This window comes from Pseudophryne corroboree, chromosome 1 (genome assembly GCF_028390025.1).
Source record: "Pseudophryne corroboree isolate aPseCor3 chromosome 1, aPseCor3.hap2, whole genome shotgun sequence".
NCBI lineage: Eukaryota > Metazoa > Chordata > Amphibia > Anura > Myobatrachidae > Pseudophryne > Pseudophryne corroboree.
In genome coordinates, this window is record NC_086444.1 from 604,645,942 (window position 1) to 604,672,971 (window position 27,030).

Here is a 27,030-nt window from a genome sequence, read left to right on the forward strand (position 1 = left end):
TTCACTTACTGAAAAGTGCAGAACCCGATCTAACAATACTGATTTATCATGGATATAACAAGTCACTGTATCACCCCCACTTGTCACTATTTGTTTCCTCTTACCTCCTGCGTCAGGGCGACTTTGGATGTGTTCACCAGTTTCTGGAGTCCCTTGGCATATTCCATTTCTGATGTAATGAGGAACACATAGAGCCAGAGTGAGCACAAAAAAACCCATAAGACGGACAAGGTTGTAGCAGACAGAAACACAGGACACAGTGTGGAGATAGTGGGATGTCGGTGTGCAGATATGTAAAACCATAGCAGAGGACCACATGAGAGAGGAGAAGACATGTGCGATGAAGGGCACTGTGGCTGATTCTGAGTTACATGCTGCTGTGTGTGCTTTAACAAATTTTACCACAGTTGCACAAACGACTTATGCTAATGCTAGTATTGTGTACAAGTGTGCGTCTGATGTGCTAGGACTGAGCCACCCACTTTGTGCGTCTACCGATGTAACAATCCTGCTTGGTGCATCTTTATAAGCAACCATCGATCATACCATCGGAACCAGTTATGTGACACGCTGATAACACAGTGTATCTCCGTGTGCCTAAAAGCCACCTACCAGTCACCGCCTAGGAACGCCCAACACATTTCCACTACATTCCTGAGACCGTGTGTCCCAATCGCTACTGCATCTCTGTGAACACACATTAAGAGACACATGTCCTGTGCGACTTTTTAGCTACTTATACTCCTTTCCAACTAGAAGCACGGGTCACAGCCGGGAGCCTGACACGGGAGCTACCCGACTGCGGCCCGTGCTCAGCCCCCTTTCCCATTACACTCACCAACCCGGCATATTGCTGGGTTGGTGACGCTGCTGGCAACGCGGCAGGGGCGGCGCTGAGAGATCACATGATCTCCCTGCGCCACCCTTCCATACACTGTGAACGGGAGCCATGTCGCATCGACACAGCTTCCGTTTACACTGCACAGTTTACCGGATTGAACTCGTGTTCAAACCGGTAAGCTACCTGGGTAGGATTCCCGGATCATTTGATCCGGGTTTTTGCAGAGGGACCCTTTTCCACTAGCAAAAAACACGGGTAAATGTGCGCCCCCGTGCGCTAGTTTGAGCTAGTGGAAAAGGGGTATCAGACGTATGCGTAGTTTTAAAACAGAGCCCATCTGTGCTAATATTGGTCTTGCATTCACCTCATAATCAGGATTATCATTTATTACAGGAGTGTGCAAATTGGGATTACACATTTGAAGAACATAATAACATACACAGAATAAAAATGTGAGTAAGAATGAAGAGTGAGATAGCGAGAGATGTGGTGTATGCTGAACGGTAATGACCACACTGAGTACATTTTGGAGAGAAGAAACAGCTCTGAAGTCACCATTTACACAGGAAAATACACACACCACATGGTAAGCAACGCCTCTTAATAATCTCTGGTGCATACATCCACCAGAAGATGAATGTAGTACCAACAAATACACTGCACTCCTCCCTTCTTAGGCAAGAAACATTCAGCTTGTACGTAACAAGGTAGCAGTAACTGAACATGCATTTCTACCTCATGTCCCTCTATGAGACTACAGGTAGAGCTCTACAATTCTAGGCCCATACACACTAGAAGACATAACCAATGTGAAAGATGAACAATGTGGAAGATGAGCAATTTTCTTTGAACTTCCCAGAGCCCTGACAAATGAAATTGAATGTACACACTAATGGGCCCTACACACTTATCGAGCCTCCGCCGAGCTGCCCGATGGCCGATACAGCTGGCGGGCAACCCGGCGGCGGGGTAAGAGGGGGGAGGTGACGGGGAGTACAATTTCTTCACTCCCCCTGTCACCCGGCTCCATAGCAGTGCTGGCTAATATGAATGAGATTGTCCATATTGGCTTGCATGCATAAGCGACCCGACACCAACGATGAACGAGCGCGGAGCCGCGCATCATTCATCGGTGGTGCCTACACACTGAAAGATATGAACGAGTTCTCATTCCTTAATGAACGAGAATGTTCATATCGTTCAGTGTTATTTGCCAGTGTGTAGGGACCATAAGCGATTTTTAAAAAATTTGATAGACGAAAGATATCTCTGGAACTGGCACCTTATTTACATATTTTAATATTCACACCTTGACAAAGGGGCTACGGGCCCCGATACGTTGGTTTTCATGTGACGCGTTTTTTAAATACACTTTTTTTTTTTTAAGCCCGAGGTGCGGTGCTTCTTCACCCAGTGTCTGTGACCAAACGTGCTGGGGGCATAGGTTCTTGGGCCCTTCTCCTTTCTCTCCGAAAGGAGAAGGACCCCGTTACTCCCCTACCCCTCAGAGACAAAAGGCCTACTGAGGGGAAAAAGGGACTGTGGGTCCCCCCTTGCCGAAGCGCAGAGGGACCCTCGTGTATCCCCACGGGGGGTAAAAAATTATCCTTGCACTAGCCAAAAGGCCAGGGTAAAGGACAAGGTGCAACAGAAGTAGGGGAAGTGAATAGTGCAAAGTGCCATACTTGTGCACGGTTGCGCAGACATCACCAGTGCAGGTTCAGGCACCCCTGGCTCTTCCAGCACCAGGGGCACGTATCACCTCGAGCTTCTAGTTGCTCCCAACCTCTCAGCCAGACCAAGCTTCATACCCGCTCTGTGCCAGGGTCAACCCTCAGTACGAGAGTAGATACTAGACCAGGCCGTTCCTTGTCCGGTTCCGGTGTGAATGGTCGACCATGTTATGGTCGACAGTCATTAGGTCGACCACTATTGGTCGACATTGGCATGGTCGACATGGACACATGGTCGACACATGAAAATGGTCGACACATGAAAGGTCGACACATGAAAAGGTCGACATGAGTTTTTTAAACTTTTTTTGGGGTCGTTTTTTGCGTAAAGTGACTGGGAACCCCAATTAGTGCACCGCTTCGCTCGCCATGCTTCGGGCATGGTGCCTTCGCTCCGGTACCGATTCGCTCGGCACAGATTACCGTTCCAATCGTAGTCCACGTAAATCGTAAAGTATGGAAAAGTTCACCAAAAGAAAAAAAAGTTAAAAAAGTCATGTCGACCTTTTCATGTGTCGACCATTTTCATGTGTCGACCATGTGTCCATGTCGACCATGTCAATGTTGACCTAATGACTGTCGACCATAACATGGTCGACCATGCAAACGGATACCTCCCTGTCCAACGTAAGGTGACAACAACCCTTACGAAGTAGGGATACTAAGCTTAGTTTTTCTCCACTCTCGACCAGGGGCCTTGCCACACCCCGGCATGGTACTCCACAAGGTGTTTCTCCATTCCACATCTAGGAACCTCTCACGCTCCTAGTATAAGAACAGGTACTCCACCCTGTGTTTCCCTCGAGCAGATACTACACTTGATCTTAGCCAAAAGGCCGAGAAGCGAGAAGCACTCACCATAACTAGCTCACTTATCCTCACAACATCAATAAATAAATGATGGGGGTTTAGTTAGTGAATTGGCCAATGCACGGAACCCTGCAAACCGCTCACTAAGGTACCCCACCTTCTTGCAGGTCCTACACTATCACAAAGTCTCAAAAATTAAAACCTGGCAACTGTATCACACATAATATAACTGCACACATGCCCACTAGGTTGCTATGGTGAGTGCAGAACATTCTGTTTGTATATATTTGGGTTGGTGGCTATGGGCTGCATGCACCCCACCCTATGAGTGGTGAGTGCAGACATTGCACCCCGCTTCTGGGGTGGTGAGTGCTGTGGCTTTCTAGATTTGTTTGTATATTGTGGGGTTAATCTTTGGTTAACTCTTATTAACCGTGGTCACAGGCCTTTTCATGCACCCCTGTGTAATCTCATTTGTTCTAAACCTGTGTCAGCTGCTCCTTAGTCATTTATCAGGTGACTAGTGTACCTTTAAAAGCCATAAGATGTATGGCAGATACACATTAAACCTAGTGGGCATGTGTGCAGTTATATTATGTGTGATACAGTTGCCAGGTTTTAATTTTTGAGACTTTGTGATAGTGTAGGACCTGCAAGATGGTGGGGTACCTTGGCGAGCGGTTTGCAGGCTTCCGTGCATTGGCCAATTCACTAACTAAACCCCCATCATTTATTTATTGATGTTATGAGGATAAGTGAGCTTGCTATGGTGAGTGCTGAACTTTCTGTTTGTATATATATATATATATATATATACACACATATATATATGTTCCTGACGAAAATCCGTAAAGGATTGAAACGTTGACTATACCTCAACTGGTGTCTGTGATTCTTTTCAAAGTGTTCGTGAGTGCCGCATCCTTGATTGTACATGTTTTATTTATGAGGGCACCAGAACCAGCAGTATACTAGGTGGAGTGCCGGGTAAATTGCATAGTGTATATATACACATATATATATATATATATATATATATATATATATATATACACACACATATATACAAACTAATAGAGTTAGTCCGTTGACACATACCTTGGTGAGTCTTTTTCTCTAAACAAACCCTATCAGGGTCCTTAATCACAAAAATTTGCAATGAAAGTCATCAATAATGATCGTATAGATGTCCTTAAAACAGCTGACATACCCCACGCTATTTAGATTTTTACTATGTAAATCCCTCCTTTCAGACAAAAGTTTATATATGAGATTTTCTTCGTCTAAATCAATTAGATTTAAATTCTTCTAGTCCATGTAAGTATGTAGGTGTGGACTTAGACTCTTCTATAATAGTTGGTGTTATTTAGATTTGTATTACACACCTTTTCTTTTAAATCTGTTTAGGTGTGTTTAAGGACATCTATACGATCATTATTGATGACTATCATCGCAAATTTTTGTGATTAAGGACCCTGATAGGGTTTGTTTAAAGAAAAAGACTCACCAAGGTATGTGTTAATGGACTAACTCTATTAGTTTAAAAAGCCCTTTTTTGAGCTTCAGGTGGCCAGCAGGGGAGGAAGACGTGCCCTGGAGCTTCTAGCACGGCGTCCGCTATTTCATAGCACCCCCCTGCCGCTGGCCCACACTTTGTGCCACTCCTTGCCCCCTGCCTCCCTGCCCTGCCGGGCCCGCTATTGGGGGGCACTTTCCCGAGAGCTGGGGACCGTTCGGGGAGCTCCGGAGCCCAGCGGCCTACATCGCCTCCACAGGCCGGGACCTAAAGTTTGACCGCAACCCGCCGCGGACTTCCAGGGCGGCGGAGCGGAAGATCCAGCTTCGCCCGCGCCTGCGGCGGACACACCCGCTCGCTGTACCCCCCGGGAAAGCGGCCACTGACCTGTCAGGTCCCCCTCTGGCGACACCGGGACGCTGGGCGGCCGGGAGGAAGACTTTTCTTTGGCTGCAACACATCTCCCCCTGCACCCGGCGAGCTGGTAAGCTGGAGATCCCTGCCACGGGCAATCAGCTGTGGTCACTGGCAGGTCCGTGATCTCTGCTGGCTGTCCTCTTTGGCCTAGTTGGAACCTACTAAAAGGGACCTGGGACCTCATACCCTCTTCTTATCATACCTCCAGTATCTATATTTTATTTCTTGAAGGAATATCATTCAATCATATTACATCTAATATCTTAGTACATCTGCTGAACTCCCTCTGCTGGTGGAACTTTATATTGCGACTCATATTATTATATATCTCAAGCTATTTACTGCTGCACTCACTGCTGTTATTATCTCACTATTCTGATAATGGACAAATTTGCGGCCAAGCAGGCACGGGGTACTCGTGGCAATCAGTCGGGTAGAGGCCGAGGCCGTGATAACTCCTCGGTCGATAACCCTACTTCCCCTCCATTGGGTCCCCATTCTAGTCCCCTAGGCCGATCCGAGTCTGCATCTGCAATGGATTCTGCAAAATCCTGCACGACGAATGAGATAACAGATATCCTGTCCCAGTTATTGGACCAAAAACTGGCTCCTCTAAAGGATTCGCTTGACTCCGCTCTCACTCAACTGAACCAACATGCTCAGCGACTCACCGAGGCAGAACAGAGAATTTCCGACCTAGAGGATGATCTCACTAAGGCTAAGACGGTTCTTTCTGACCAAGAAAAATTTATTGCATCTATTCAGGATAAGCTTGAGGACCTTGAAAACCGAAATAGGAGAAATAATGTGCGCCTCATCGGCCTACCGGAGTCGGTGAAACCTTGTGACCTCATGACGCTCGTTTCTCAGTGGATGCCTAGGGAGCTGGGCTGTGTTCCGAGTTCAGGATCCATAGTAGTGGAACGTGTACACTGTATAGGCCCGGAGCGGCAATCCACAAATGATAGACCCCGGCCCGTCATACTGAGAGTCCTTAACTACGCTGACAAGGTCATGCTATTGGACGCCTATAGAAAATGTGCCGACTTGAAATACCAAGATGCTAAATTGCTGCTTTTCCAGGACAATTCCTATATGGTGGCTTCCAAACGGAGAGAATTCTCGCCTGTCTGCAAGAGACTTTTCGAACTAGGCCACCGCTTTGCGCTTCTTTATCCGGCTAAATTGAGAGTCACTCATGCGGGAAAGGCCTACTTCTTTGAGAATCCGAAGACGGACAATAACTTTTTAGATTCACTATCCCCAAACTCCTCTGCCGGGATGGACGATGAAGATTGATACCTCATGGCCTTGTTTCTTCGTGTCACGATCCAGGTAATTCCTTATTAGTATTTACCTTCCAAATGCCTCCTGAGACTGTCCCAGTGTTCCAAGCCTGGATTCCATCTGCACTGTCTGCATGCAGCACGCTGCATCTCATTGTCTCAAAACTCTTCACTGTGATTCTGGCAGCTTCATGGTTAAAACTCACATGCAAGTTACAAACAGTCTTTCCCTCCAAGTTCAAACATGGGCGCAGCCATGTTTGTTTTCATCACATGTTGCTTTTCAGCCTATCAGCTGTACTCTGCTCTCAGCCTGATTACCCAGCAGCTGCACTCTGGTCTCTGGTTAATCAGCCAGCCAATCCCTGTTTCCCAGCTGATATAAATATCTTGTTCCTGGGGTGGAAAAAGGTCAGTGCTTCAATTGTCTTCAGTGATCCCAGTGTGCAGTCCTCCCATGGACTTTCTCTGCAGTACAGCCTGACTCTGCAGTGTCTCATCATTGCATCCTGTGACTGGCAGTTACCGACACCAGCTTCCAGCAGTGCTCTGCCCTGCCAGTAACCATCGGTGTTTCGCCATCGATCCCCAGTAACCATCGGTGTTCCGCCATCGATCCCAAGTCTCCATCGGTGTTCCGCCATCGATCCCAAATCACCATCGGTGTTCCGCCATCGACCCCAAGTCTCCATCGGTGTTCCGCCATCGATCCCCAGTAACCATCAGTGTTCCGTCATCGATCCCAAGTCTCCATCGGTGTTCCGCCATCGATCCCAAGTCACCATCGGTGTTCCGCCATCGATCCCAAGTCTCCATCGGTGTTCCGCCATCGATACCAAGTCTCCATCGGTGTTCCGCCATCGATCTCCAGTAACCATCGGTGTTCCACCATCGATCCCAAAGTAACCATCGGTGTTCCGTCATAGATTCCAAGTCACCATCGGTGTTCCGTCATCGATCCCAAGTATTTCTCTGAACTGTGATTCCTGTTACCTGTACCAAGTCATCAGTATTCCTCTGAACTGTGTTTAATAAACCTTTGAACTTTCCTTCGTTGTCTTGGTCACGCCTTCGGGCATTTGTTCTAAAGGTTCCCTGCATGTCTAAGAACCCTGTACTGCCTCCAAGGTACACATATACCTCAGCCCCTACAACTGAGGCTTCCCCCTGGTCAGCACCAGCCCTCAGTTGTGACAGTAAGCACTGACCCATGGATCCGGCCGGAGACCAGGTCCAAGCGACCAGGCCGATGCAAGAACTTGCAGCCTGCCTTGAACGTCAGGGGGCTACACGGGGCCATGTGATTCGCTGTCTCCAGGACCTCTCCTCTCGGCTGGATGGAATACAAGTAACCCTTTGTGGTTCAGGGGCGTCCAGTGTGCCGACTGCAGTACCTTTGGTGGTATCCCCACCCACCATTCCTGTTTCTGCTCCTTGTCTCCATTTACAGACACCTGCCAAGTTTGATGGTTCCCCAAAAGCCTGTCGGGGTTTCCTAAATCAGTGTGAGATATATTTCGAGTTACAGCCTGGCAGTTTCCCAACTGACCGCACAAAGGTTGCTTACATCATCTCCCTCCTCAGTGGCTCCGCCCTCGATTGGGCATCACCTCTATGGGAGAAGTCTGATGCCTTGCTCTCTTCATATGCAGACTTCGTGGCAACCTTCAGGTGCATCTTTGATGAACCAGGTCGTGTGACCTCAGCCTCCTCTGATATCCTCCGACTACGTCAGGGGACACAAACAGTCTGTAAATATCTGGTACAGTACCAGATCCTAGTGTCCAAACTTTCCACAGCCCAAGAAGGGGCGTCTGTGTCTACAGCCCAAGAAGGGGCGTCTGTGTCTACAGCCCAAGAAGGGGCGTCTGTGTCTACAGCCCAAGAAGGGGTATCCAATGTTCAAGCTCTAGTAGGGGCATATGAGTCTTCTCAAAAAGGAGTTTCTGATCTGTCAGCCCCAGGAGGGGTGCTGGAGAAAACAACCCTGAGAGAGGTGTCTGATTCGTCAACCCCAGGAGGGGTCACCAAAGTTTCAGCCCCAAGGGAAGTATCCAGAGCCAAGTTCCCAGATGGAAATTTTTGTGCTACAGATGCAGTTATGAACTCCTGTTTGCCGTCTTCAGAGAGCACCACCCTGTTGGCATCCAGCATGGAGCATGTCCAGGATGGTCTAACTGAACACTCGGATACAACTCATTCCGGTTCTAACCGGATTCTGACTCCTTCAGTTCCAGCCGATTCCGATATCTCTGGACCCAATCCGGTTCCATCCGTAGGTCCAAAGACTCCTTCAGTTCCAGCTGATTCGAATGTCAATCCAAAGACTCCTCCGGTCCCAGCCGGTTCAAGCTTTTCCGGACCCAATCCGGTCCCATCCGCCTATCCGGATCAGCCTCCTTCGGTTCCAGCCGACTCCAGTACCTTCGGATCTAATCCTGCCCTATCCGTCGGTCTAAAGACTCCGCCGGTCTCAGCCGGTTCAAGTTTGTCTGGACTCAATCTGGTCTCGTCCATAGGTCCAGTACAGTCTCCTCTGGATCCAGCCAGTTCAAGTTCATCAGGATTCAATCTAGATTCTTCCGTTTGTTCAGGTAAAGAATTTATAAGAAGTGTCCTGGGGCCACTCCTAAAGGAGGGGGTGCTGTCACGATCCAGGTAATTCCTTATCAGTATTTACCTTCCAAATGCCTCCTGAGACTGTCCCAGTGTTCCAAGGCTGGATTCCATCTGCACTGTCTGCATGCAGCACGCTGCATCTCATTGTCTCAAAACTCTTCACTGTGATTCTGGCAGCTTCATGGTTAAAACTCACATGCAAGTTACAAACAGTCTTTCCCTCCAAGTTCAAACATGGGCACAGCCATGTTTGTTTTCATCACATGTTGCTTTTCAGCCTATCAGCTGTACTCTGCTCTCAGCCTGATTACCCAGCAGCTGCACTCTGGTCTCTGGTTAATCAGCCAGCCAATCCCTGTTTCCCAGCTGATATAAATATCTTGTTCCTGGGGTGGAAAGAGGTCAGTGCTTCAATTGTCTTCAGTGATCCCAGTGTGCAGTCCTCCCATGGACTTTCTCTGCAGTACAGCCTGACTCTGCAGTGTCTCATCATTGCATCCTGTGACTGGCAGTTACCGACACCAGCTTCCAGCAGTGCTCTGCCCTGCCAGTAACCATCGGTGTTTCGCCATCGATCCCCAGTAACCATCGGTGTTCCGCCATCGATCCCAAGTCTCCATCGGTGTTCTGCCATCGATCCCAAGTCACCATCGGTGTTCCGCCATCGACCCCAAGTCTCCATCGGTGTTCCGCCATCGATCCCCAGTAACCATCAGTGTTCCGCCATCGATCCCAAGTCTCCATCGGTGTTCCGCCATCGATCCCAAGTCACCATCGGTGTTCCGCCATCGATCCCAAGTCTCCATCGATGTTCCGCCATCGATCCCAAGTCTCCATCGGTGTTCCGCCATCGATCTCCAGTAACCATCGGTGTTCCGCCATCGATCCCAAAGTAACTATCGGTGTTCCGTCATAGATTCCAAGTCACCATCGGTGTTCCGTCATCGATCCCAAGTATTTCTCTGAACTGTGATTCCTGTTACCTGTACCAAGTCATCAGTATTCCTCTGAACTGTGTTTAATAAACCTTTGAACTTTCCTTCGTTGTCTTGGTCACGCCTTCGGGCATTTGTTCTAAAGGTTCCCTGCATGTCTAAGAACCCTGTACTGCCTCCCAGGTACACATATACCTCAGCCCCTACAACTGAGGCTTCCCCCTGGTCAGCACCAGCCCTCAGTTGTGACACTTCGCATCTTCTTGAACAGTACACATTCAGGTTCTTAGTAACTACTAAGAGTGGGTCCTACCACTGGTTGATATATATCTTGCCTATAGTATATGTGGGTATATTGTCATCTATACCGTATTGTATTTACCGAATCAGTCCTTCTCTCTGCGACCACTTATCTTATTGTTCTCAACTCTTCTTGAACTGCTCTCTTCTCTCTTTGACTCTTTCTCTCCCTCCCCCTCTCCGACATAATCCCACCCCCCCTTTTCGCTTTTCTTATTTGTTATTGTTATGTTTGATTGTTGTACGGTCTTTTGGCACGGTCTCCCATTACACGCATGTGTTAGGTTGGAATCTATTAGGCGTCTCGGTGGACCATCCCATAGACCTGTACGCTTTGGTTCGTATAATATTTAAAATATCTTTGAGTTGGGATTTTGATTTAGAAGTTGTTCTAATTTTTGGTATGTCATTGTCACTGTTGCTCCTTTTATCCTTAAGCTGCTTAGGTACAGGCATCAGGCTCACTAGCCCGCTTGCTGGGACGGGCTGGCTGGGTTTCTCCTTATTAGTTAAATGGGAATCTTGGCCTAGAGTAGGTATAGGCTAAATGTCTTTGAATGTTGCCACCTCCACTAGAGTACAGTCCCATATTAAATTTGTAACCTGGAATGTTGAGGGCCTCAACACTCCAGTCAAAAGGAGAAAGATCCTCTCCTATCTTAAACGTCTAAAACCTGACATAGCCCTCTTGCAAGAGACTCATTGGAAAAATACGGACCCTAATGTTGTGAGAGATTCTTGGATAGGGGACTTCAAATCGGCCTCTTACTCAGCCAAACGAAGGGGTGTACTGATTCTTTTCAGTAGACGTCTCACGTACCAAATAAATGATAGTCTTAGTGACCCTGAAGGTCGCTATTTATTTATTAAAATTACTATTTTTAGTGTTCTTTACACCTTAGCCACTATATACGCGCCTAATGGCCCCAACTCACTCTTTTTTTCTAACATTTACAATAAGCTGCAAGAATGGGCGGAGGGGGAGATTATTTTAGGCGGAGACTTCAATACTGTCCAGTCTTCGGGTTTGGATAGATCCACCTCTGCTAGATCGCATATTTCTACACCGCCCCAATCCCTATCCCTATTGACTGATTCGCTGCGACTCTGCGACCCCTGGAGATGCCAACACCCTGACTCCCGGGAGTACACATTTTACTCCCATCCACATCACTCCTCTTCTCGCCTTGACTATTGGCTAATAGCTGACACCCTATTGCAGCGCGTGGCTGAAACTAAAATGGAACCCATATCATTGTCTGACCATGCCCCAGTGTGGTTTACCCTTAACCTACAGTCCCCTGTCTCCCAATCATACAATTAGAGATTTCCAGCTTATCTTACGAAATCCTCTGATTTTTGCACCCACCTGGAACAAACGTTCCAGAATGATGTAGCAGATAATAGTACACATATGGAGGATATCAATTTGTTTTGGTCAGCTTCGAAGCCAGTGATCCGAGGACATATTATGGAATATGTCTCCAGGAGACGCAAGCGGCTTGTGACCCAAATACAGGACCTTGCTTGTAACCTGACCAAAACCTATGACGCACTTTTGTTGCAGGATTTACCCGGCAACCGGCAGGCCTATCTTGCTGCTAAGCAACTGTACGACTCATTATGTACGGAGCGGGCGAGATTCTCGTATGATCTACAACGGAATAGATTTCGAGGGGGAAATAAATCCGGGAGGTTATTGGCGAACCTGGTACGGTCATACTCCGCGCCTTCTCATATCCTCCAACTAATCACAGACTCGTCTACAACCATCTTTGATACCCTCTCAATATCTGAGGCCTTCTTACAATATTATAACACTCTCTATGAAGCCCCCCCGGATCATCCGACTCTTGGAATGCAATTCCTTGAGAGGGCAAAACTACCTGTTTTAACGGAAGAGGAGAGACAATCCTTAACCGAACCGGTCACAGAACCGGAACTACTTTCCCTGATTAAATCATTGCACAATGGTAAGTCCCCTGGCCCGGATGGATTTGGGGCGGAGTATTATCGAATTCTGGCCCCCCATCTGTCACACCATTTATTATCCCTTTTCAATGCACTGTTGGAGGGAAAACCTCCCCCTGAATCAGGACCTGAAGCTTTTCACAAAACTAAGTGCAATGAGACTTCAACCAATCCTGAATAGGGTCCTACATCCTGCTCAAACAGGGTTTGTCAAAGGTACAACCTCAGTTCATAATATCCGCACGCTGATTGCAGCAATGTATAGTGCACAACAATCTGCCTGCCCAGACGCTCTTATTGTTAGTTGTGATGCCAACAAGGCGTTTGATCGTGTCTCCTGGTCTCATTTTCTTCGTATTTTTCATGCCCAGCAATTTGGTGAGGAATTCATCCATCTGTTCAAAATGTTATATACACTACCTCAGGCACATCTGACTATAAATGGCTTAAACTCGTCTGCCTTTACGTTAGGTAGAAGGACCCGTCAGGGATGCCCTCTTTCCCCCCTGCTATTCAATCTAGCCCTAGACCCTTTGATACGTCACTTTATACAAGATCCTACTTGGCAAGGTATTAGGGTAGGTGACAACGAAGTTAAGGTGTCTGCTTTTGCGGACGACCTGTTATTATATTTTGCCGACCCCAAACAGGCATTTCCATCGTTACTAACCACACTGCATGATTTTAATTTAATTTCTGGATATCAATTTTGATAAGACAGAAGCGCTGGCGTTGGGAGGGGAGGCGGCACGGGATTGGGGGGACTCATTTCCCTTCAAATGGGCCCACAATTACTTAAAATATTTGGGCCTTCGCATCCCGCCACTCCTCACTGACCTATATACGGTGAACTTTTCTTACCACATTACCCAAATGACGAATGATTTATTGAAATGGCAACATCTCCCTATTTCTTATCTAGGTCGGTGTCATTTATATAAGATGGTCTCCTTCCCTCGACTACTCTATCCAATCCAGATGCTTCCATTTATATTGTCCAAACGAGATGTCCATTCTATTAACAAAGCCCTTACTAAATTTATTTGGGCAAACAAACGTCCCCGCATCTCACTTTTTAAACTAAAACAACCCCCTTCACTTGGTGGTATTAATCTCCCCTGTCCTGAAGACTATTCCCTAGCCGCCAACTATAGATATGCTCTGGATTGGATAGGGGATTGTGACAATTTCGTTAATGGAGCTTTGGAGCAGGCTCTCTCACCTCAACACACTTTGGTACATTTGTTGCATTTTGCTGATATTCCCCCTCAACATGACAGACTTCATAATCCATTACTATACACGCCATGTACAGCTTGGCGTAAACTCAGGAAACGTCTAGGCCTATCCCTAACGGATTCTTTATTTCAGCCTTTGTGGTGTAACCCGCGTTTTCAGGGTGGAGAGGATAATAGGATTGTTCATGGTTGGCATCTCCAGGGCCTCTCCCTTCTATATCAATTTCTGAATACAGAATGCTCCGCGATATTGACTATAGCACAACTAAAAGAAAAATTCCCCACTCTCCATTTTCCCCTGTTTGCCTATTTCCAAATTCGTAGTTTTGTCACTAGCAAAATATCACGACTACACCCCCCTGATCACACCTTTCCCCTGGATGGTCTGGTACGACAGTCCCCAGGAGCCCCATATAATACTTCTTTAATTTATTCTCATACTAGGCGGAGGTTGGATCTATCTAAGCTCACAACAGGGATGGCCAAATGGACAGACGACTTCCCAGACACCGATCTTCTGACGGTGATTCGGTGGTGTGGTCTACTAAATAAACAACTAGTCTCATCTTCCTATGCAGAGATGCACTTTTAGATATTACATAGAGCTTACTATACCCCTAGACTTAGGTTTCTCACTGGAGTATCTGATAACTCTTTATGTTTTAAATGTAATTCCCCCAAAGCCGATATTATTCGTTGTCTCTGGGCATGCCCGGTAGTACAGACATTTTGGATGGCAGTCCAAACGTATATTAATATGGAGCTTCGCATTTCCTTTAATATCACTATGGCCTGGGCTTTCTGGAACTCCGTACAGACTCAGGATCCCCCATATTCCAAAGGGACGAAATTACTGTTGGCTCGTGTGGCCGCTGCAGCAAAGAAAACTATTCTATCCCAATGGATACATTCGGAGCCGATACCCCTTTCCCTCATGTTACCACGTTTAACATATCTCTACCAAATGGACTGGGTTGATTGTTCCCTGGACGCAGAGTCCCGCGCGCCAATTTTTTTTGCCATTTGGTTACCCTACCTACATATGCTACCAACTGCTACCAGGGAATATGTGCGCAGAGTAGTTAGATTAACAACGTGGTATAATACGGATTCTCTCATTCAAGGCTCACTACCCTTTTAAATTTGTTAGCTGTTATTGCATTCCCCCGCTTGAACTATATGGTTGATTGTCCTCTTAACCTAGCCTATACTAACTAAAGTTTTGGTTCAGCTTTTTGATTGACAATTTCTGTACACCGCAGTGGTTGATGTAGTCTCGCAAGCATTGTGACATATGACCTGTATTTTATTGCATGTTCCCTTCTCAATAAATATAAATTGGAAAAAAAAAAGCCCTTTTTTTTGCTAGTGAGACCAACAAAAGAGTTTGTCTTTTTTTCTTAGGGAGCTGTATGCTTATTGCCCTATATAAACTCCAATCTTGCGGTCCTGGCCTTTTCTTGTGGTAGGTGTTTATTATCAAAAATCCACTTTTTTCCCCACATTATATCAAATTTTAATTGTTAAAGAAATATATTTTCTCACCTTTCACCTTTAAAGAATTACCCCTGATGAAGTCATTAAGATGAAATGCGTAGGGTCTGTCCGCTATGAGTCACCAATCCAGATTGTGAAGATTCTCCCTTTTGAGCTCACACCTTGTGAAGGTGAGGGAGGATCTAATTCTCCATCTACACGATCTGGACTTCTCTCACTGATATACAAATTTTATTTCTGTACAACATTTTTATTGTGTATTTTAAAAAACGTGTCACTAAACCAATAATTGGTACTAATTGGCCTTTATGGCCTTTTGTCTGGGTGATTTTCCGGTGAGGGGAAATCTGTTACAGGATACCGTGTGAATAATCTCTTTAAGAATTCTCCAACCTACAGTCTGCACCCATTGGGTCCATTGTTTGGAAGATTTGAAGAATAAATATTCAAAGAATATAGCGCACTTAGGAATTCTGTTTGTTCTCTGTTTATTTGGGACCTTACAATATAGGTCTCTCCTGTAGTACTGCTTTTGTCTGTGCGCAAGATAAGGATATTGTGTATGTGTGTGTATGTCCCACCGGTCTGTCGGTATGGATTCTGCCTGTCCTCCGGTCCTGTGAGCCTGTGTCTGCTACATTGGGGGTTCCTGTCCGTTTGCCAGTATTTGTACCGGTTTCGTGAGTAGCGGCTTTGCCGCGTCCGTCGGCCTAGGCCGCTGTATTCTTTTGTTTATACTAGTTACTGGTGTTTTGCAGAAGGTTCTGCATATGCTGTCACCGCCAGTACACTACAGTATTGTGTCGGCGGGTGGACAGCATTTCCTTGGCTGTTGTTTATTCTGGCGGCTGTGCCGCATATACATTTAGTTTTAGGTCTCTTTGTAGCTCCTAGCTCTCAGTTTGGTTTAGTTAGAGGTCCCCTTGTTATCATCCCGTCTCTGTTCACGCCTTGTCTCACATTAAGACCTGGGGGCATCGGAGTTGGGCAGACCTAATCCGCCCTTCAAACGCGGCTGCCGGAGGCCCAAGAAACCATAGTCTCGCAGGCGCGAACTGACCACGCGGGTGAAACAACAGAGGTAGGTTGCTAGGGGTTACCATCACACCTGGCCTTTACTTCAGCGTTACGTTCTGGTGCTTTGGAGTTGCTACACTACTCCTCTTTGTTCAGAGCACCAAGAACGTAACATTATCACCGGCCATACAACAAAAAAGAAACAAAGCTAAATAATAGTTTTTTCTTTTTTGGCCCAGTTCAGTGTCCTGTCTAGAATCCAGTCCTGTCTAGAATCCAGTCTTGTCTAGAACCCAGTCCAGTGTGCAGAACCTAGTCCAGTGTGCAGAACTCAGTCCAGTGTTAAAAATCCGGTCCAGTCTTGTCTTGTCTAGTTTGAAATCCTCCCATGTCAACTATGCAAGCCCTGCAGGCGTCTCTCTCAGCCCTGAGCTCTGCTTTCAGTGCTTTGAAACCTGAGCGGCTGGAAGTTTTGCAGCAATCCTTAAAGCAACTGCAAAACCTTCTGACCAAAATTTAGCTGATCTTGCCAGAAGTTGTTGAGAGTTCATCTATCTCTAAAGAGACTCTTGTTCACAATATGGTGACAAGAGACCTCTCAGGTTTAATTGGAGAGAAAAGGTTTAAAAGTTTTCTGCGGCCCAGGCTCTCAGAAGAGGAGCGTCTGCGTCGCAGAAATTTAAATTTATGCCTATATTGTGGGGGTTTAGGCCACTATCTGCAGACCTGTGAGTTGCGCAAACCAAAGTGTGGCGACAAGTCCTGCCCTCTGGCCAAGTTGAGTCAGGATTCAAGACCTACTCCTGTCTCTACTGTGGCAGAGGTACTTGTCACAAAACCCACACTAAAAAGCACTCTGTCCTATAATTGGGGTCCTTGGGCTAGGGAGCCCCAGTATAGATTCAGGAACCAAAGGAGAATGTTTCTCTCCTCTCTTGACTTTCCTGTTGAATCAGAGTTACAAACCCCGGTAGTGGAAGCCCAGAGTCCTGGAGCGGTACCCGATGCCTGGGGTCCTGGAGCGGTACCCGATGCCTGGGGTCCTGGAGCGGTACCCGATGCCCAGAGTCCTGGAGCGGTACCCGATGCTCTGGGTCATAGAGGGACATCAGATATAATAGCTCAGGTGTCAATACCAGAAGGTGTCTCAGAAGCTGTTAACCCAGGTAGGGACTTGAAAAGCGCAACCCCAGAAAGGGTATCTAAAACCATAGTTCTAGAAGGGAACTCGAGAAGCAAAACCCCAGAAGGGATCTTTGAAGTAATATCCCCAAGTGGGGTCTCGAGAGACACAGCCCCAGAGAAGGGTCTAGAGGTCGCTTCCCCAGGAAAGGACTCAAGAGGCATAGCGTTAGTGGAGGTTCTGAAGGTTATAGCTTCAGCAAAAGTCCCGGTGGTCATAGTCCCGGGAGAAGTTTCGATAATTATCGACTCAGAGAGGGAGGCTGATGGCCCGGTCCCAGAGAGGGAGGCTGACGGCCCGGTCCCAGAGAGGGAGGCTGACGGCCCGGTCCCAGAGAGGGAGGCTGACGGCCCGGTCCCAGAGAGGGAGGCTGACGGCCCGGTCCCAGTAGAAGAATCCGAGGTGCTGACCCCAGCGAGGTTCCCGAAGGCCACTGCCCCAGCGGGGTTCCCGAAGGCCACTGCCCCGGGTGGGGTTCCGAGGGCCACTGCCCCGGGTGGGGTTCAGAAAGTCTCAGCCTCGAGTAAGGTCAGTAGTGACCAGGTCCTAGCAAAGCACTCTAGTCAGTCAGATGGGAAGGAAGCAGATCCTGACTCTGATATCTCAACATCTATAATCTTTGATGGGGACTTAGCCCAATTTCTGGCGCTTTACAAACACTATTACATCATTATGTTGTCTAGACCATTTCTGGGCATCACTTCAGAGAACCTTGTACTCTATCTGATATATTCCTTTAGAGGGGAGCCCTTTTGAGTGGGCGTCCAATTTAATGAAAACTGAAGATCTCATTCTTCAGGATCCCCCGGCATTCAGTGATGCAGTTATTAAGAGATATGGTTCCAAAGAAATTGGTTCAGGTTCCTCTAGGTCACCCGTCTTATCTGCTGAGAGTCCACCGTATACTGTAAACTCGGCACAAAAGTCTCAGCCCGTTGTTTTGAATGCAGGATGTGCTTTTCTGTCTTCTTCTAGTAGTAGTACTTTGCCTGAAAGTTCAGTTCCCAAGGTTAAGAAACCAATCTCTGATTTGAACCCAGCCTTGCTGGAAGGTACCATCAGTGCAGACAATGTTTGGGGAATTACCTTGGTCAGACCTCAAGAACTTTGTAAAAAAAAGAAGAAAAAGAAATAATTATTGACTCTTTTTTTTTTTTTTACACAAGGCAAAAGATTTTTTTTTTCCTTTCCTTGTCTTGTGTCCAGTGGCCACCGTCAAGGGGGGGGGGGGGGGGGGAGAAACACTGTTACAAGCTGTTGCTACAGCTTGTTTCTTGTCTTTGTCTGTTTGTTCCAGTGTCAGGTTTATTAATGTATACCTTGTTTTGGAAAACCTGAATTTTGGGGTCCGTTGACCCCTCCTCAAGGAGAGGGGTACTGTTATGAGCCAAGGCTGTGGCTCATTCCTGTTTTGCATTTTGGTTATGTATTTTATGTTATACTTCTGTTTCTGTTCCCCGTGGGTGTCATGGGGTGTCCGGAGCCTACCCTTAAGGAGAGGGTACTGTTATGAACCACAGGTAGTGGTTCATTCCTGTTTTCCGTTTATGTATTTTATGTTATAGTTCTCTTGCAGGCCAGGATTTCCCTTTGCTCTGGTTTAGAAGACTCTTGTTTGCTGCCGGTGGTGAGTCTGTGTAATTGCAGCCTGTTTCCATGTGTTTGGCCTCACCTGTCTGTTAATTGCATCTTGTCAGTTGGAGTCGTGCAACAGGACAGCTGCACGACATAATTAATTAGGGCTCCCTGTTATATTCTGGCTCAGTGCATTTCACAGACGCCGTTGATAGAGTCTGTGCTTCTGTCTAGCTGCTTCCAGTGTCTGATCCAGTGTCTGATCCAGTGTCTGATCCAGTATCCTGCCTTGAAGCATTCCTGTCCAGATGTCCTGTGGCTTTGTCTGTGCCTGATCGAGTATCTGGCTTCTTGGTGTCCACCGGTCTGTCGTTTGGGATTCTGCCTGTCCTCCGGTCCTGTGAGCCTGTGTCTGCTACATTGGGGGTTCCTGTCCGTTTGCCGGTATTTGTACCGGTTTCGTGAGTAGCGGCTTTGCCGCGTCCGTCGGCCTAGGCCGCTGTATTCTTTTGTTTATACTAGTTACTGGTGTTTTGCAGAAGGTTCTGCATATGCTGTCACCGCCGGTACACTACAGTATTGTGTCGGCGGGTGGACAGCATTTCCTTGGTTGTTGTTTATTCTGGCGGCTGTGCCGCATATACATTTAGTATTAGGTCTCTTTGTAGCCCCTAGCTCTCAGTTTGGTTTAGTTAGAGGTCCCCTTGTTATCATCCCGTCTCTGTTCACGCCTTGTCTCACATTAAGACCTGGGGGCATCGGAGTTGGGCAGACCTAATCCGCCCTTCAAACGCGGCTGCCGGAGGCCCAAGAAACCATAGTCTCGCAGGCGCGAACTGACCACGCGGGTGAAACAACGGAGGTAGGTTGCTAGGGGTTACCATCACACCTGGCCTTTACTTCAGCGTCATGTTCTGGTGCTTTGGAGTTGCTACACTACTCCTCTTTGTTCAGGGCACCAAGAACGTAACAGTGGGATTCTGATGTTGACATATTTAGTGCTTTAATGCCCTGCAAATACATGTACATTTATCTCAACTTTTCTCTGCCAATTAATACCTCTGCACTGTGCTGTAATATATATATATATATATATATATATATATATATATCCATATCCATTTCAACACCTTATTTTCAGGGTATATGGTATAACTGCTGTGATCCAGGAGGAGTGACTGCAGCTTACCATCTTGCAACCCACTCCCCTACATGGCCATCTCCATACTCCAGGGCTGTGTCACCCACCTGGACAGAGGTAGGCTCCTATCTCCATTCAGGCACTATAGGCTGTCAAGGCTCTGCAGTGAGACTCAACTGAAAACGGTCCTACACCCTCCTCCTTGGGACCACATCAGGCTATATCGCTTTGCATTATTTCTTTTTCATCCACTAGGGGTCACTGGAGTACTCTTGGATATGGACGGCTTCCATAGGAACAAGGCACTGAATAGTTAAATTTAGAACTCTCCTCCCCTCCATATCCCAGAGTACCTCAGTGTTTTTTCTGTGCTCATAGTAGCAACAAGGCTTGTGTGGAGTTATCCACACTACTTTTTGAATATTTTTATTTTTTTACAAAATTTTCCACATCCCTTCCCCCCTTCCAATAGGCGTGGGTCCGGGATAGTGGAAGCTGCTTGCAAGCAGCTACTGGCGTGTCGGGCCTCTCTAAAAAGAGCTCCCTCACAGCCACGTGCAGGACTACCTGCAGGAGAAGCTGAACGGAGCTTGCAGAAGAAGCCCCGTCATAGCCCTCACTACACGCTCACGCTGCCGCCCCGCTGTGTGGGGACACTGTTGTTTGTAGCCGCCCGTCGCTGCTTCCAGGAACACCGCCGCCATGTGATGGCCCGCCGCCGCTACCTGGTCACCGACGCTGTGCTACCTCCCGCCGCTCACAGAGCCGCGCCGGCCGCATTCACCATGCATAGCCGCCGCTCCACGGCTCTATGCAGTGCACTCCCCGGCTCCCTCTACCTCAGCTCCCTGGCTCCCTCTACCGCAGGTAATCCCCAGCTCCGTGTAATAGATAGCGGTACACGGAGTACGGGGGGGGGGGGGAGCACACACACAAGGGGGGAGAGTGTGCCTATAGCAGCAGTAGAACGCTGCATGGGTTATTAGATAGAGAGGCTATTAAGCCTTTTTTAACAGGATATTCACTGATTATATCTGTTTGGGAAGTTATAATCTGCACTTTGTTTTATACTGTAAGCATGGGGGGGCCATTTTGTCCATGCTTCCTGTTTCTTTGTTTCTTCCTGTTGTGATTCCAGACGTTCCTGTACTACATCTCTACTCCACAGAAGGCGCAGGGGTGTTAGTGGGAATTTGGGATCAGATTTCATATAGACTGGCGTGCACTGCACTTGGCCAGATATATATATGGAGACACCTTAGTACAATTTTACTGAGTCGTGCAAGTTGTCTGTCTTTGTATTTTGTGTTGTCTGTCTGCATAATGAGTAAGGCACCAGCAAAAACAAAAAAGCAGTTTCACTGCCATGTCTGTAAGAATGTGTTACCGGATGGATCTACCACATGTACAGTATGTTTTGTGGATTCAGCTACGAATACAAGTTTGACTCCGGTTACAAAGCCGGATTTATCCCCGGACCCTCCATGGGCTATGCTAACACAGGTTATGGCTGGATTGCAATCAGAATTGGCCGCCGCTCGACAAGAGCGGGAAGCGGCAAGATCTGAGTCTAGGGTGAGACCGCTAGAACTACCGGAGGGGTCTCAGCCTTGCCAAAAGTCCAAGTCCACTTTGGGTAAAAGGGAGAAATTTCATTTGTCTTATGATTTACCAGTTTCTGCTATGTTGCATTCTGACGATTCTATGCCAGACCTCTTTGCGCAAGATGACGGTGAGGAGGGAGAAGTAGACCAGCAGTCAGATAGTGACGATTTTGACAGCCCGGGCATTGATAATCTCATCAGAGCGGTGCGTCAGTCTCTGAAGTTTACAGAAACTGAGGAGCCTCTGACAAATGATGAGGTCGTCTTTACTAAACGACAGAGAACTCCAATGTGTTTTCCTGTTTCGGAATCTCTTAATAAGATGTTACTAGAAACACAAAAGAATCTGGATAAACGGTTTTCTATACCTCGCAGATTTAAGTCTAGTTACCCGTTTCCAGAGTCTGTGACAGCTACATGGGAGAATCCGTCATTGGTGGATTCGTCTGTGTCTAAACTTACAAAGAAATTAACCATACCAGTACCAACTGCTACTACGCTTAAAGACCCTTCGGACCGTAAAATAGAAGCTATGCTAAAGTCCATGTATACAGCAGCAGGAGTGTTGCTTAGACCTGGATTGGTTGGCATTTGGGTAACTAAGGCGTTAATGGTATGGATAACAGAACTCAAGTCTGCCTTAAGTGACGATCACCTTATACTTCTCGCTGATCAAATCTGGGAAGCTGCTGATTATCTATGTACAGCTTCTACTGACGTCTGTCAGCTCACTTCTCGCCTTTCATCCTCGCTAGTTACAGCACGACGAGCACTCTGGCTGCGGTCTTTGCAAGCGGAGGCGGAGGTCAAAAAAGGTATAGAGGCGTTACCTTACGGTGGCGAGAAGTTGTTTGGTCCTGAATTGGACAAATGGATTTCTGAGGCCATGGGAGGAAAGTCTGTTTTCTTTCCATTGCCTCCAACAGTACCTAGACGGAGATACTCTGGACCTGCGTTCAAATCCTTTAGACCTCAGTCCTTTCGCGGGCGTGGCAGAGGAACAGCCACGCCTGGTAGACGAGGTCGAGGACGTGGTTTCCAACAAACCAACACCAGTCGTCAGGACGCTAAGGTCACTGACAAGCCAGTGGCATGACGGGCTCCCAGCCCATCTCGGATCTCCAATTGTGGGAGCACGCCTTCAGACGTTCCAGTTGGCGTGGCTCCAGACGTCCACAGATGGGTGGATCCGCAATTTAGTGTTAAAAGGTTACAAAATAGAGTTCGAATGTCTCCCGCCACTGCGGTTTTTCAAGACAGGACTGCCTGTGTCGGACGACAAGAGGGCGGTTCTGCAAATTGCCATTCAGTCTCTGCTGGATGCAGCAGTTTTGATTCCGGTCCCTGTACACCAACAAGGTCAGGGTTATTATTCCAGTCTGTTTGTGGTACCAAAGCCGGATGGCTCGGTCAGGCCAATATTGAACTTAAAGGGTCTCAATCAGTACGTCACTTACTACAGATTCAAGATGGAATCTCTGCAGTCAGTAATTGCAGGTTTAGAGCCACAGGAATTCATGATTGCACTGGATCTCAAGGATGCGTACTTACACATTCCGATTTGGCCACCTCATCAGAGGTTCTTGCGGTTTGCATTACGGCAGAACCATTATCAGTTTCAGGCTCTACCGTTTGGCCTCTCGTCAGCGCCTCGGGTATTCACCAAGGTGATGTCTGTGATGATAGCTCATCTCAGATCCCTGGGAGTGATAATAGTTCCGTACTTGGACGATTTGCTCATCAAGGCTCCGTCTCACCAGATGCTCCTCCAACATGCGTTGCTAACGTACAATGTACTGGTTCAGCACGGTTGGATTGTCAACTTCAAGAAATCACATCTGATTCCGTCTCAACGACTTCAATTCCTAGGTATGATTCTCGATATGGTAAATCAAAGAATTTACCTACCAGAACAGAAAGTACAGGTCATTCGTCATCTGGTACATTTAGTGCTCAAGCCACACACAGTCTCGGTACATTTGTGCATTCGCCTCTTAGGCACAATGGTGGCGGCTTTCGAATCGCTTCAGTTCGGGAGATTTCACTCACGTCCTTTTCAACTGGATGTGCTCGCACAGTGGTCGGGCTCGCATCTGTAGATTCACCACAGGGTGAGGTTGTCGCCACGGGCCAGAGTGTCTCTACTCTGGTGGCTCAAAGTACACAATCTAACCGTAGGGAAACGGTTCGGCGCCTGGAATTGGATAATTCTAATGGCGGACGCGAGTCTCAGAGGTTGGGGAGCTGTCGTTTAAAATTGTCAGCTCCAGGGTCTCTGGGCGGATCACGAAAGATTGCTGTCTATAAATGTCCTGGAACTCCGGGCAATTTACAATGCGCTACGACAAGCAGTGCACATGCTTCGGTCTCAGCCTGTTCAGGTGCAGTCAGACAATGCGACAGCGGTCGCATACATCAACAAACAAGGAGGAGTAGCTTGAATCCTCAATTGGGCCGAGCATCATCAAGTGATCTTGTCGGCAGTTTTCATTCCGGGAGTGGACAACTGGGAGGCGGATTATCTCAGCCGTCGGGATTTTCATCCAGGAGAATGGGCATTAAATCCAGAAGTGTTTCACGTGTTGGTCCAGAGGTGGGTTACCCTCAAGTGGACCTGATGACATCTCGCCACAATCACCAAACGCCCCAGTATGTGTCCAGAACGTGAGATCCAAAGGCAGTGGCGGTGGATGCTCTCACCATCGCGTGGCCGTACAGCCTTGTGTATCTGTTTCCACCATTTCCGCTGCTCCCTCTGTTGCTAAAACGGATCAAAAGAGAGTCCGTCACAGTAATACTAGTGGCGCCTCATTGGCCTCGGAGAGCTTGGTTCTCGGATCTCCGCGGACTTCTCGCAGACGATCCTTGGCCGCTCCCACTACGTACGGACCTGTTACAACAGGGTCCGTTCCTTCACCCTGATTTAGCGCAGCTGCGTTTGACGGGGTGGCTGTTGAGACCGCCGTCTTAAGAAGAGAGGGCATTCCAGAATCGGTTATACCAACCATGTTACGATCTAGGAAGCCGGTTACGGCAGCTCATTATTACAGAATTTGGCGTGTCTATATAGCTTGGTGTGAAGATCGGAAGTTTCTGACTTCATCTTTCAAGTTATCCCGTCTTTTGTTATTTATACAGAGAGGTTAGATGGAGGACTGCGTTTATCTACATTAAAGGTGCAGATATCTGCGTTGTCAATTTACTTTCAAAGACGATTGGCTCTATTGCCGTCGGTACACACTTTTCTGCAAGGAGTCCTCAGAGTACAGCCTCCATTCATTCCACCTACAGCGCCATGGGACTTGAATCTGGTTTTAGATTTCTTACAGTCTTCATATTTTGAACCCTTACAACAAGTGGATATAAAGTTTCTCACTTGGAAAACAATTTTTCTACTAGCCTTAGCTTCGGCAAGGCGTGTTTCAGATTTGGGTGCCTTGTCATGCAAGCCACCGTATTTGGTGTTTCATGATGACAGAGCGGAACTTCGGATGAATTCCACTTTCTTACCAAAGGTAGTGTCATCATTTCACATCAATCAACCAATAGTAGTTCCTTTGTTGACAGGAAATTCTGGAACCTTGGATGTGGTACGCGCATTACGCGTTTATGTATCCCGAACGTCTACAGTTCGGAAGACGGATACGTTGTTTGTTCTCTATGATGCTGCCAAGATGGGTTGGCCAGCTTCTAACCACACTTTATCCAGATGGATTAAACTGACCATTCGTCAGGCTTACCTTCTTGCCAGGTTACAGCCGCCTACATCAGTAACAGCTCATTCCACACGTTCTGTGGGAACTTCGTGGGCAGCTGGTCGTGGGGCTTCTACGACACAGCTTTGCCGTGCGGCTACATGGTCATCAGTGCACACGTTTGTGCGCTTTTATAAGTTTGATACGTTTGCGGCATCAGCATCTAGCTTTGGCCGCCTAGAGTTACAGGTGCCAAACAGCTCTCCCGCCCACGGGGGTAACTTTGGTACGTCCCAAGAGTACTCCAGTGACCCCTAGTGGATGAAAAAGAAAATAGGATTTTGGTACTTACCAGATAAATCCTTTTCTTTGAATCCATAGGGGGCACTGGACGCCCACCCAGAGCAGTTTTACCTGGTTTGTGGTAAGTTCAGAGGATCTTATGGTAACACATTCTCACCGACTGGTTCAAAGTTTCAAGTTCTAGCGGTTATAGTGCCAACTGTTTAGTTGTCAGTTACGTTATGTGTCAACTTTATTGTTGTCCGTTATGTTATATGTAATTCTCCATTGTCAACCTCTCTATAGCTCCTGTTCGGCTCAGTAAAAAACACTGAGGTACTCTGGGATATGGAGGGGAGGAGAGTTCTAAATTTAACTATTCAGTGCCTTGTTCCTATGGAAGCCGTCCATATCCAAGAGTACTCCAGTGCCCCCTATGGATTCAAAGAAAAGGATTTACCTGGTAAGTACCAAAATCCTATTTTTGCTTCACTTAATGTTCTACATACTGTAGTTTGACACCCCCAGAACCTGAACACACACACCTGCTCCCATGGACTTTAATTTCAAAATTTTTTGTTTTGCTGAACCATCTTGCTTGCAAATTCTAGATCTACCAATTATTTCTGTTTAAATTAACTTGTGTTTTGTCTGCCCTATGCTGATATTTCCACCTACTGTCTCTCCTGTCTGCTGCATCATGGACTTCCCCTCAACTGCTTCTTTCTCTTTCTTCCTTCTCACAACATCTAACACCTAAATCAATCACTCGCCCAGCCCACTGAAAGCTACAAAGCACGCCCTATCTGGCTGCCTTGTCTGGTACTGTCAAAAGCGATATGAGCGACCCATAGAATTTTTCTGCATCAGTTATCCCACAAGTCCACTGATCACTTTATCCTTGTATGTCCCAGATCCATGTGTTGCTTATTGGCACTCTGTAACTAACATAGTGGGCCCAACATGACTGCCTCATCTGGTGCTGTGTGTAGAAGAAAAATGCATGATTCGGTTGAACTTTCAAGGACTGTGCGTGTGCATTTTATCTCTCCCATTATGTGTCATAAATTCCAGGCATGGTAGTGTAATCCAACGTAGTGTTCCTAAAATGGCTGCTTCCCCTGGACCGTACATGAGTAACATAAATAATTCTGCAATGAATTTCACAAAATGGCTGCTGCTCCCTTTGTATTATCTCCACGGTCTCTGTATGTCTTGCATTGCATAGTTAAACCTCTTTATTGTGTTCTTAGTTCCTGTACAGTATTACTGTTCATTTTCTCTGTTTAGCTCCTTGAGTACAACTGGAGAAAGAGTGCTATATCAATAGAATTATTATTATTATTATCCAGCTGCAGCCTGATACCTCT

The 27,030-nt window shown here is 47.1% G+C and overlaps 1 protein-coding gene and 1 pseudogene across 1 annotated transcript in view; both read right to left on the reverse strand.

Annotated features, from left to right (window-relative positions):
- Positions 1–27,030, reverse strand: part of ARHGAP45 (Rho GTPase activating protein 45) — a 268,853-nt gene that overhangs the window by 75,121 nt on the left and 166,702 nt on the right. The window contains 1 exon segment of the mRNA XM_063914359.1: positions 105–169. Coding sequence (XP_063770429.1) covers positions 105–169 — 65 coding nt within the window.
- On the reverse strand, positions 3,299–3,422 carry LOC134960933 (U2 spliceosomal RNA; annotated as a pseudogene).